The following is an 11,359-nucleotide window of genomic DNA, read 5'->3' on the forward strand; positions in this document are numbered from 1 at the left end:
TTTCCTTGTCCTCCAGTTTGACAATCAATCGGAAAGATGAGCATGGAAAATAATATTTAGGTAATTTCCACTTATATTTTATAATCATTAAACATTTGATTTTATGGTAAACTATAATTAAACTTGTATTGTTAAAAAAATGGATTAAATGTTTTTATTTCTGCTTTTTTCCCCTCATCTTCCCTCCAAATTTGAGGCCCCGTTTTGAAAAACACTCCTCTACTGACAGTGGACCCGTTCTTCCTAGGATGGGCCTTTCAAAACATGTTCATTACACTTAAGTTTTTGAACAAAATCATTCTTAGATAATGAGTTTTTAGTTTGCCCAGTTCTGCCTATCTTGAGCTCCGTTCTGATCTGTTTAACGGCCTCTTCTCACTTTGAAGAGACTGAATGTGAAAAAAACATTTTAAAAGCTACATACTGAAGTCGCAGCATTCCTGAAAAGATGAAGCACAGGAAAGACTGAAAAACAAAGTGAAAAAGTAGAAATTTATTCTTTTATTACACATTGAAAGTCATGTTGAATCAGGATTCAGATTTATTGCAGTGGCATCATTTGTAGAAGATGAGAAAAGACGACATGATGATATATCCCGGCTTTTGAGCTGGATTTGGATCCTGGCCGTTAAACCAGCCAAAATAGACAACAGTGTTGGAGTCAAAGTCGCTCATGTTCAACTGAAAGACGACAGAAAGAGACAAAAGAAATATGGTGAGTTTGAGACATTTAGCATTACTTAGTTAAGTCTAATATCTTCAACATGAAAACTTTTAAACTTATTAATCCAACATGTACTGGATTAATACATTAATGGTTTAGGAATATCTGATCTTTAACAAACTTATGAGGACAGAAAATAACTAAATGTGGTTTTCTTGGCTCTGGGTAGTTGATGAAATCCCTGAAGGAGATACAAGTGTTTTGGAAATTGATGCTAAGAGTGATCAGAAATCAGCGTGATCACACAAAGAGAAATCAGAGGCCAATATCTCACTTCAGTGTAAATAAGCTCTCCTCTAATTTAATTGTTTGCTTCAGACATTCATTGCTGTGGAGAATTGTTGTAATAATGCTATGTAAGATCATCTAATACATTACGGCTGAAACAATTAATCCGATTAATCATTTGAAAATGCAACCAAACGAGTAATCGTTAGGTTTTAATTAACTTCAGAAATATTAAGTCCAAGATGATTTTATTCAAACTCTCAATGACGTCTCTTGTTGATAACATGTTGTAAGAATGAAGCTTTGCGTTGGTGGACAAACCTGTTTGGTGACGTCGACCCTCCAGGGGTCAACCTGCAGGCCATCACACCAGCCTCCTCGCCCATACAGCCATGTGCCGTGTTCATTCGGTACGGCGCCGTCTTTTACCCGCATTGTGCAACCAAGAGCCGTTCCTGTGGGTCCAAATGTCACAATTAAAACACATTAATGCACAACAACGAGTGCAGAACTCACTTCATTACCAGTTTTACACAAGATTTTAGGCAAGTGACAATTTGATTATAATGATGATTAATCATTAATCAACTTAAGCTTATTTTATACAAATTTAGAAATGCAGTTAAAGATCCAAATAAACAATTAATTTAATCTTTAAATAGAAAAATAAACTTTTTGCTGCACAAAATGTAATAGCAGCTTAAAGTGCACAATTGATTATTTGCAGCTAAAGAAATTTCTACCATCAAAATGAGAAAAGCTCAGCGAATTGAAAATCCGCTTGACTTATCAATACAGTGTAGAGCTGATCTGATGATTATTGTTTTAATGAAAAATAATAGCATATATAAATGTTTAGATTAATAATAATAATACTATATTTTTATATGTATGTCAATTTAGTGGCTAAGAAAAATAAAAATAATTATCAAAAATAATAAATAAAATCAAATCTTTGTTACTATTATAGTGACCGCTTTTGTTTCTCTTGATTGAAAAACTGAAAATGTATCAAATCAATAATAATACTTTAATGAGGAAGAAATTTAGTTTGTCCCAGCTCTGCACACAATAACAATAATAAATAATAATAATAATAATAATAATAATAAATCTTAACCTCTACGGTTCAAAAAAATCTGCTAAAACTGCATTCAGAAGTGGAGGATAAATATTGATCTGCATATTTTTTTGCTTACTAATCACTTCCTAGTGTTTTATGATATAAACAATGACCTGAATTTTTAAATTTAGGTAATATTGATGAAAATAGCTGAGGTTTGCTAAAACACTGCATTTGTTTCATTACTTATACCATCTATTGATGAAACATTAGTCATTTTAATCAAGTGTTTGGTTAAAACGTGTCTGTGAGCTTTTCTTACCTGCCGTGTCAAACGTGTGAGTGTTGTTGTGAACGCCGTTGATCAGGAAATGGTGGGAGGTGACGCAGAACTCCCCGCAGCCATTCTCGTCGCTGCCATGGCCCGTAATAACGGCATAAAGCTCAACCTGAAACCAACCACAGCTGGTGGGACACTCCAGACATGAAGGATGTAAAAAAAAGCCACTGGTACCTTCTTAGTGGATGAAGGAATGAGGATCTTCGTTGGCTGGTATCTGTTGTTGTAGTTTTTGTCAAAGGTTCCCCCACTGAACAGAGGCGTCACTTTGAACGGATGAAGCTTGGCCACATCTTCATCTGTGATACCAAATATTTGTATCTATTAGATAACATATTTCTAGTTCAGGACAAATAAATTGTACTAAAAGCTTTACTGGTTTTTCAGCTTTCATTTAACATTAAAACCCAACAAAAACCCAAATTGAAACATTAAAAACTGGGAAAACAAGAATCTTTGCATGATGTGTCCCCTTTAAATCGGCGGCTGTGTTTACCTGTGTGGTTGCGGACGCTAAATCTGAGGTTGAGGGAGGCGACCCAGGGCATCGCCCAGGGCACCGTCTTCATAGTGAAGGTGCATTTGCTGCTGTCCAGCACAGGCTTGAGAGGGGACACATCTGTCAGCCAGTGTCCAGTCCCTCTGCCAAAACAAAACCAGCTCTCATGTCTCACACTTCAGCAAAACAAGCAATCAAATACACCAACGCAGAGGTTTCAGTCTGCTTTCCGATATTTCTGTATCTTACATGTGCCTTGTAAACTTGTGAATTAATATACCTTGAACTATTTCAGATTTTGACATGAAATGTCCACAAACGTAAAGATATTTCTTTAAGACTCTTTCCTACTTGTCAAATGAAAGTAACTTGTTGGAATGGGTTTTATTTAAAGAGAAATTTTATTTATTTTAAGTATATAGGATAAAAGGAAGATAATCCAAATTCCTCTTTTTTGCAATTATGCATTACTTTGCAACAAAATACATTTTTGTTGTCATTTGGCTCAAGAAAGTTTAAGGGGTGTTAATAATTTTCAAGTTATGCCTATAAATAATAATTTTAAAAGAGAACTCTGAAGTTTTTCATTCGACTCTATTGAGAAAAAAAATGATATGGAGAGATTTATGAATAGGTGTTTAAAAATTATAAAGTCTAATTAAAATTAACTCAACTTCTGCCTTCAAATAGTTAGTACTTTAATTTCAGCAAAAGAGAAAAAGGCCATTTTTTAAAATGTGCATTTATTTCTTCCTTTTTGATTTGTAGTTGTACTTATTTATTATTATTATTATTATAGAAATGTTGCATCTGATTTTAGCTGCAAAGTTTAGCCAATTGAAGGCTGCAAAAGATGCAATGCATCTTAAAATATCAGTACATTGTGACGTTTTTATGCTTTCTTTCTTGTAAAATAAAGTATGTAAATGAAAGATAAGAAGCAGCAGTAGCATGTTGGAGGCGCTACCTTCGAAAGGCAGTGATCCACCGTCCTAGCTCCGTGTTGCAGTACGAACTCAGCTGATCGCAGCAGACGAACAGCTGGACGGTGTGATCCCACTCGGCGCAGGACGAATCCCTCCTGCCGGGACACGACAGCGACGCGTCGAGCTCCAGCGTGTCAAAGTCCAACATATCTGCCAACAACAATAACAAATAAAATATAAAACTTGCATCTGAAGTGAAATGCAACAAAAAAAAAAATTCTCTTTTTGTGTCCGGAGTATCCAAGCTTTTCCACGTAATTTCCCCCCAAAGCGCATTAACCTCTGACCTCATTTGCAACAAAATATATAAAGAAGCATCAACTTTGAGAATATTTGTCACTCACTATTCAATAATTAATACATTAATTTAGCAGAAATGCTTCCTCATAACATCTTATTTTACATGGAAATAAGTTCTGTGGCAGAAAATGTTATTTCCAGACAATAGATTACAAGTTTATTACCAAATAATATAATTTTGATGAGATAATATGTAATATTTGATATTAATCACATCAAATTTTATTTCACTTCCCCCAGTTCTTATGTTTTTTTAAGAAGTATAAGATTTGTTTGACACTTCAAGAAACTATTCTTACAGAATATAAATCTGTAAGAAGCTAATCAAGCTAGCTTCTTATGCTAGCTTGATTAGCAAAGCAACCTGATGAATTTAACTGGCTGTCAATCAGAAAATGAGCTTCAGAAGCAACATTTAAATCAATTATTTTAAATAATCATTGAATAACAGAATACCAAAAAATGATGAAATTCAGCTTTTAATCGTTTTGCATTTTTTTCTCTCATCTTTCCTACAGCTTTCTGAAAAGCAACTCTGACAAACCCTGCTCCTTATGACCTGAAAATAATCTATTGACAGATAATCTGTACAAGCAGTCCACTCATGACCAGTCATATTACCAGATGGATAAACAAACTTAACAACGGTTCTGTATCTCATAGATGAGCTGATTACCTACCTGCCGGCAGTTCGACTGTGGCCACCGCTCCTTTGTCGCCTTGCATCGTGACTTGGTCAAACACTGGAATGATTTTTGCAGGACTTTGGATTTTGTTATGCAGACCAGCAGCAAATTCAAACCTGGAGATAAAACCCCCCAGCAAAAACAAAGCTGCTGCATGTTTAAACATAACACAAGCTGACAAGGGTTTAAGACCTAAACTGTGCAGTAATAATGAATGGAGGGGGGGAAAAGTGTAAATCTGCCCCCGTTTCCAGGCCCTAGACAGATTTGAGCCAATAAAGAGTGATTTTATTGTCCTCACCACTGGGCCTGCCAGTTGATGAAGCTAAATGACGGGTAGAGGAACCAGCCCATCTCAGCCAGCGCCCCCTGCTGGTCAACGCTGATGAAGAAATTTGGGGACGGTGTGGTCTGAAATGAAACATTCACCAACTTTCCAGACCTACAAAACAAAAAAAGAAACAGCAGAAAAATAGGTTGAACCTTAAAAATACCAATAATTGCTCAATGATCATTTTTAAAAAATACGTTAAAATGTGGTCTGTGGGTGAGAAATAGATGCGTGACTAAAGTCGTATTATTATGAGAACACAAAAAAATCAATCTTGTGGTAAAATGTTAGTGATTATTTGACATTGGTTTTGACAAGGAAATTATTAGTAGTTTATTACAACTTTATTCTGATACAATTACAACTTTTTTGGTATAGTTTCTATTCTCAAAAGATTATGACTTTATTCTGGCATCGTTTTAAATTGGTCATATACGTTCATTCACGTAATCTTACAATTTATTATCGTATTATTAGGACCTAATTCTTGAAATATTTGGACTGTATTCTAATAAAATTATTTTATTCTTGTACTATTATGCCTATACAAGTTTATTCTTGCAATATGACAATTCTATTATTAGGTCTTTATTCTCAAATTATTATAACTATATTTCCTTTTTTTTTACTTTATGTCTAGTAATATTAGAAGTTTATTCTTGTATTTATTTATTTTCTTAGCCTTGCCCTAATCCTCCATCAAAGTGAATTGATCCGGCCGTCCAGATTTATGGCTCCGAAACCTTTAAAACCAGCATCAACATTGGGATTCTTTTAATCCCTCATCTGAGCCGGTCTTACCGGAGCGCCTGAGCGACGGAAAACTCCTGGTGCACCATGGCAGCCGGGACGGCGAGAGGAAAGAAACACTCCTCTCCTTCACAGTTCATATCCTGGATCGGGTTGCCGGGGAGCGAATGGACAAGGACGCCAGATGCTTTGGATTTAGCCATGTTCTTAACCTGGAGGAAAAAATTAATCAGCCAGTCTTGATTTCAACATTAGTCACAATTTAAGCCTCTGGTATATTAAAGTACTCAAAACAAACTGATTTCTCATTGATGGTTCATTTTTTACTCATTAAAATTAGCAGTAGGATTTATTTTTTAAAACCTTAAATGTTTGACAACATCTTCATATTTTCACTTAAACTAAAAAAAAAAAAAAAACAGAGCACATTATGTCCATGCCAAATTTATTTCTACAGTACTTTACTGCATCAAAGTTATGTATGTCAAATGCAAATAGCTAATGAAAATGACAACACAAATCAATAAAATAAAAGTATGCGCTAAGAGTAAATAACCTATTTTATGTCTACATATTAGTGGCATTTCATAACCAGACTGTAACGTTCCTTTGCAATTAGTTGATCTATGCAGTTCCTTGTTTAGGTATTAAACAGAAAAGCTAAAAAATATTAACTAAAATAAGACATTGAAAGACATTTGGAAAGCCTGGAGAACTGTCAACAAAGACCACTTTAACATTCCTTTCAAAGTCTGGTTCATTTGCTGAACAGAAAGGAATAATTGGTAAACTTTTTCACAACACTTTATATACTTAGAAAAATACAGCTATGAGTTATTTCTTAATTTTTAAGAGTTGAATTTAAAGTACCTTAGTGAAGAAAGAGCAGTTCCCTTCTGACACCCAGGCCACAGCGCCCCCTAGAGGCGGTGAGGGTTCACACCCATCTCCAGCATCAGCCAGCTGATACGTCTTCGGGAGCCAGTGTCCCATGAGCCAGTCATACCTGGCATCCAGCCTCTTAACAATGATGGGCATTTTCCACCCTGCCAGAAGTAGCAAGGTCATTAATGGACGACCTGGTCTTCAAAAGTCAAAAAACTAACACAAAGTCCCTATTGGGATGCAAGTAATTAATCTATTTATGATCTTTTTTTATTAGATTAAAATGAGTTTCAATCGATTAACTAATAATGCCCACTAAACCATGAATAAGACTATAAACTTTTAGTGTTGTAGTTTGACCACCATTCAGCTAGAGGGCACCACTGGTCATCTTAAAGACAGAGTTAATAAAGAAATTAAAGATGGCAGAGCTGTTCTTGACCGGAAAAGGGACGCGGTCCAGTCCGGTGTGGGGCGCTAACCGCACTTTAAGCTGATCTGTTTTGAAATAAACACTGAATTAATAGCGGTTATTCAGTATGACGGTATTAGCCATGTTATGAGCTAATACACTTCAAGGTGTTAAGTTTGAACTTTTTAAAAAAGTAACTTCTGCATGAACATATCTGTTTATGAGAAATGAAGTTCCACATAATTTATTCTTTTAATCTTTTATTTTTCCATTTAGCAAACTAAGGGATCGTTTTATATTTTATAGATCAGTCTAAGTTTAATACTGTAAGAAAACCACAGGTTTCAGTCTGTGTAATACAGTTTAGACAATTTATTTTGTTAATTCAGCAGTTACGAAAACTTTGTGTCATGAAAGACAGTTGACCCACTTGGTACAAGAGTTTTTAAGAAAATGGATGCTTATCCATAAATCAATAAGATCAATGAATTGTAGATTAACTCATTAATCGTTAACTAGCATCATCTCCTTACCATCAGAGGTGAAAACAGCCTGTGAGAGGCCACAGTTGTGTCCCAGGCAGCCCCAGTAATAAAGCACATTGGGGATCCAGTTACCCAAAGCGAAGACCGGTACGGGAGAGAAGTGCAGCCGGGTCAGAACCTCCTTCCTGTCGTTGGGCCAAAGAGTGTAGTTAAAGTAAAGACCCAGTACTCAGTTTGTCTCTTCATACAGCTGTTAGCTTTAGCAAGGAGTGTAACAAACCACAGAGCCTTGCAGGAATATTATTACCCATTTCACTTTTCACATTTAATCACAATAAAAACAATCTTCTTATTTATTTACAGGCACCAGGGAGTCAAATACAAATACACACCACACCTTACAGAGTTTCATTGGTGAAAAGCTTTTAAAAACATGCTTCACTTGCAAGTTTTGAATTCTGTACCAAATTTTTGTGTTAATTTTATAAAATCCCAATAAATTACATTGAAGTTTGCAATGTAAGCAAATATGGAAAGGTCAATGATGATGAATATTTCCCAAGGAATTATAGGCATAAACCACAAAAACAAACAACAACAAAATAGCACTGAAGTGCAACTATGAGTTCACTTCAGTTTAACTTCCTCATCCGAAAAATAAAAAACCCACACTTCCCTTTATGGCTGTTTTGGTCAGAGTTGGAACTTTGTTTACAAACAAATTTTTAGGTTTCCATTTCTTTGTATCTGTAGATAGTAAATTATTACATTTGTTTATATTGGTTTTTATAGTGCCATTGTGCTGACACAAGGCTCTGAAAAAAAAATCCAAAAATTAAACATTTTTCACTTTTGAAACTCAGCCAGCAGCTCAGGAGAATATTGATCTTTTCATAGGTTATCTGTCTCATGGTTTCACAATATGGCGACAGTTTTAACAAAATGTTAAAGATGCATTTATTTATTTATTTTCATAAAAGTTACATGTTCCGAACTGAACGCCACCTGCAGGGAGCCCCTCCCAGCTCACCTGTTGGCGGCGGCCCGGTGCAGCTGCTCCCGCATCCACAGGGCATCACTGACCGCTGAGTCGTCCAGCGACAGGAACAGCACCTGGGTCCGGTTCGGCAGCCCTTCAACCAGACTCTTCAGGGAGGAGTCGGAGCTCCAGAGGCACTCCAGGAACCCGGACTTGTTTGTGAAGGCGTGGATGACCAGAGACTCGTTCACGGCTCCATTATAGGAGAATTTCCCGTCCAAAGTCGTGACCTGAAACGCGGCGGCCCGGTCACCAGGCTCCGGACCGGCACCGGGCTGCGGACCGGAGGAGACCGGGTGGAAATGGGAAGCCTCGGTCAGGATCAGACGTTTCCTCTTCGCCCCCAGCTGAGCGTCAGTCACATGAGCTGTCACAACAAGCAGGAGCCAGAGCAGGAACGCCATTTTTCCTACCGCCACAAAGGACAATGAACTCACCACGAAGAGCTCAGCGCCTGCATCACTGGGAAACGTTCGCCTGAGTTAAAACGCGTCCTGCTGTCGCGTCCAACACAACAAAACTCACCGTTTGTCTTCATACATCCACTTTCGATTCGGAGGCGGGACGGGCCGCCTCCTACGGCAGCCCTGCGGCGCCAAAAAGCTGAGAAGCCAATTTTGTCTCCTCGGTTATTTTATTTAGTTTGCTTTGAATCCGCAAAACAATTTATTTGAAGGTAAACAACTCCAGTAAAGAGTAAAAAATATTAAATGTTTTGATTATTCTAGAGCGCAAGAGGCGCTTTGGACTAAAATCCAAAACTAATAATTGAAAAAACGTCATATAAAAAAATAGAAAATACAATTTTTTTAAACGACAGCTTAATTGCAGGTAGAAAAAGAGATGTAAATTTAGATCATTTCAGAGATTTTCTAGAAAATAAGGACATATCTGAACTTGGAAAGTCAAGAATTTGGTAAAAAAAAAAAAAAAGAAAGAAAGAAAACCCAGAAAATTTTAGATTAATCTCAGAAATGTTCTCAGAAATCACCTTTCTGAACTTGATGGGCAAAAAAAAAATGCAAGAAAGAAATTCTCAGATTTTTTATATATATATAAAAAAAGCTTGGAAATATCTGAGTTTCCTTAATCAAAACTTAATCACATCAACATCCCATATAAAAAAAAATCTACATTTTTTTTCATACATGTATAAAATAAGTTGTTACAAACAGCACTCTTAAATTTTATTTTTCTTATCATTTCTGAATAATTTTAGTACAGTTAATATATTCTGGATAGGAGCATTGTGAAAGAAAAAACTGAAATGCCTTCTGACTTTTGGAGATAATCTGAAATTATCAGTTCAGTTTTATTGTTCATGAGTGTCTCGGAAACTCAAAGAATCACACACAAATTAATATAATACTCAAAGAATTAATGTAACAAAGCCACATAACGCAAAAGAAAAAAAAAATCCCCATGTCCCCTAGGGGGCTCCGTAAAAACAGAAACAAATCATACAAATGGAAATTGAGAACGGAAAGGCAACAGTACAGGTGTAGATTTCAGAATGAAATCATTTTTTAAAAACTCACTTAAATATGACGCCTCAGACAGCCCTAGGATCACTGGGACACTCAAACCCCTCCACCACGATAAGGTGGCAGCCCACGGAGGGGAAAAAGCAAATACAGAAACAGTTCCATTCATGGAACTGTTTCCATGAATGGAACTGTTTCCATGAATGGAAACAGTTGACCTACGAGTAGGCGCTCCCGCGGTCTACTCGTAGGTCAAGTACAAGACGCCAAACTGGGCCTCGATAAACACCAACACGATTTCTATTGGATCCACAAAGGTTTCAGTCACAAGGCTGGGCGTCCACTCGGATTCCGCGTGTTTTTAATCCAGGCCAAAAAGTTCATGAGAATCAGACCAACAGCTTTGTGTTTCCGTGCGACAAAATGCTAGCCGCATCTTCTTTTTTTCCCCCCCAAATTCTCACATAGAAGCTGCGTCATCTTTATATCCAGCATGGCGCATGCGCGTCACGCTCAAAAATGGCGCCATTCGCCACTGTTGCTAAATTTGACATTTTCCAGTCCAAACACAAGATTAAACTAAACCTGTAAAACCTGCCCAACTGCAATGAAACAGCACAAATCTAAACTTCTATCAAATCAATCAAATTTTATTTGTATAGCACATTTCAGCAGCAAGGCATTTCAAAACCCACGCTAATAGCACTATGAGTTTTATTCAAAATATATCCCTAATATATATTTAGAATATTTTAGAGAATGTTATATTCATTTTTATAATGTAGGACTGATTTTCTTTAGGTTTTCAAAATAATAAAACTCAAAAAGCATGCAAATGTAAGCGCCACCATGGTCTATTTTTCTAAGAACAAACTAATACAGCTTTAAAAAAAATTGAGAAACAGCAAAAATGTACTTCTATTTAGAAATATATAACTATATATGTGTGCTGCAATGAAACAGCACAAATTTTAGCTTTTAACCCTAAATCTATATGAGGGATGAACTTGCTTAATAAATTGCTGCTCCAGTATGTCCTGACGCCTATGGAGTGTCAAACAATAAGTAACTCATGTAACAATTATTTAAGTGTTATTTATTATAACTTTACACTTTCTATCTGTCGGATCAATCTGTCGTTTGATCC

The 11,359-nt window shown here is 36.3% G+C and overlaps 1 protein-coding gene across 1 annotated transcript; it reads right to left on the reverse strand.

The window, feature by feature from the left end:
• Positions 1-475: 475 nt before the first annotated feature.
• Positions 476-9,312, reverse strand: si:dkey-256h2.1 (uncharacterized protein LOC337520 homolog). Its single transcript, XM_055047108.1, has 12 exons — positions 8,720-9,312; positions 7,738-7,874; positions 6,778-6,953; positions 5,959-6,119; positions 5,128-5,268; positions 4,821-4,942; positions 3,822-3,990; positions 2,852-2,997; positions 2,530-2,654; positions 2,338-2,464; positions 1,274-1,407; positions 476-681 (listed from the first exon to the last, which is right to left on the reverse strand). The coding sequence occupies exons 1-12, from the start codon at positions 9,130-9,132 to the stop codon at positions 556-558; spliced, it is 1,977 nt and encodes a 658-aa protein (XP_054903083.1). The 5' UTR covers positions 9,133-9,312; the 3' UTR covers positions 476-555.
• Positions 9,313-11,359: the final 2,047 nt, after the last annotated feature.

The sequence above is a fragment of the Poeciliopsis prolifica genome, unplaced genomic scaffold (assembly GCF_027474105.1).
Source record: "Poeciliopsis prolifica strain line A6 unplaced genomic scaffold, Auburn_PproV2 SCAFFOLD025, whole genome shotgun sequence".
NCBI lineage: Eukaryota > Metazoa > Chordata > Actinopteri > Cyprinodontiformes > Poeciliidae > Poeciliopsis > Poeciliopsis prolifica.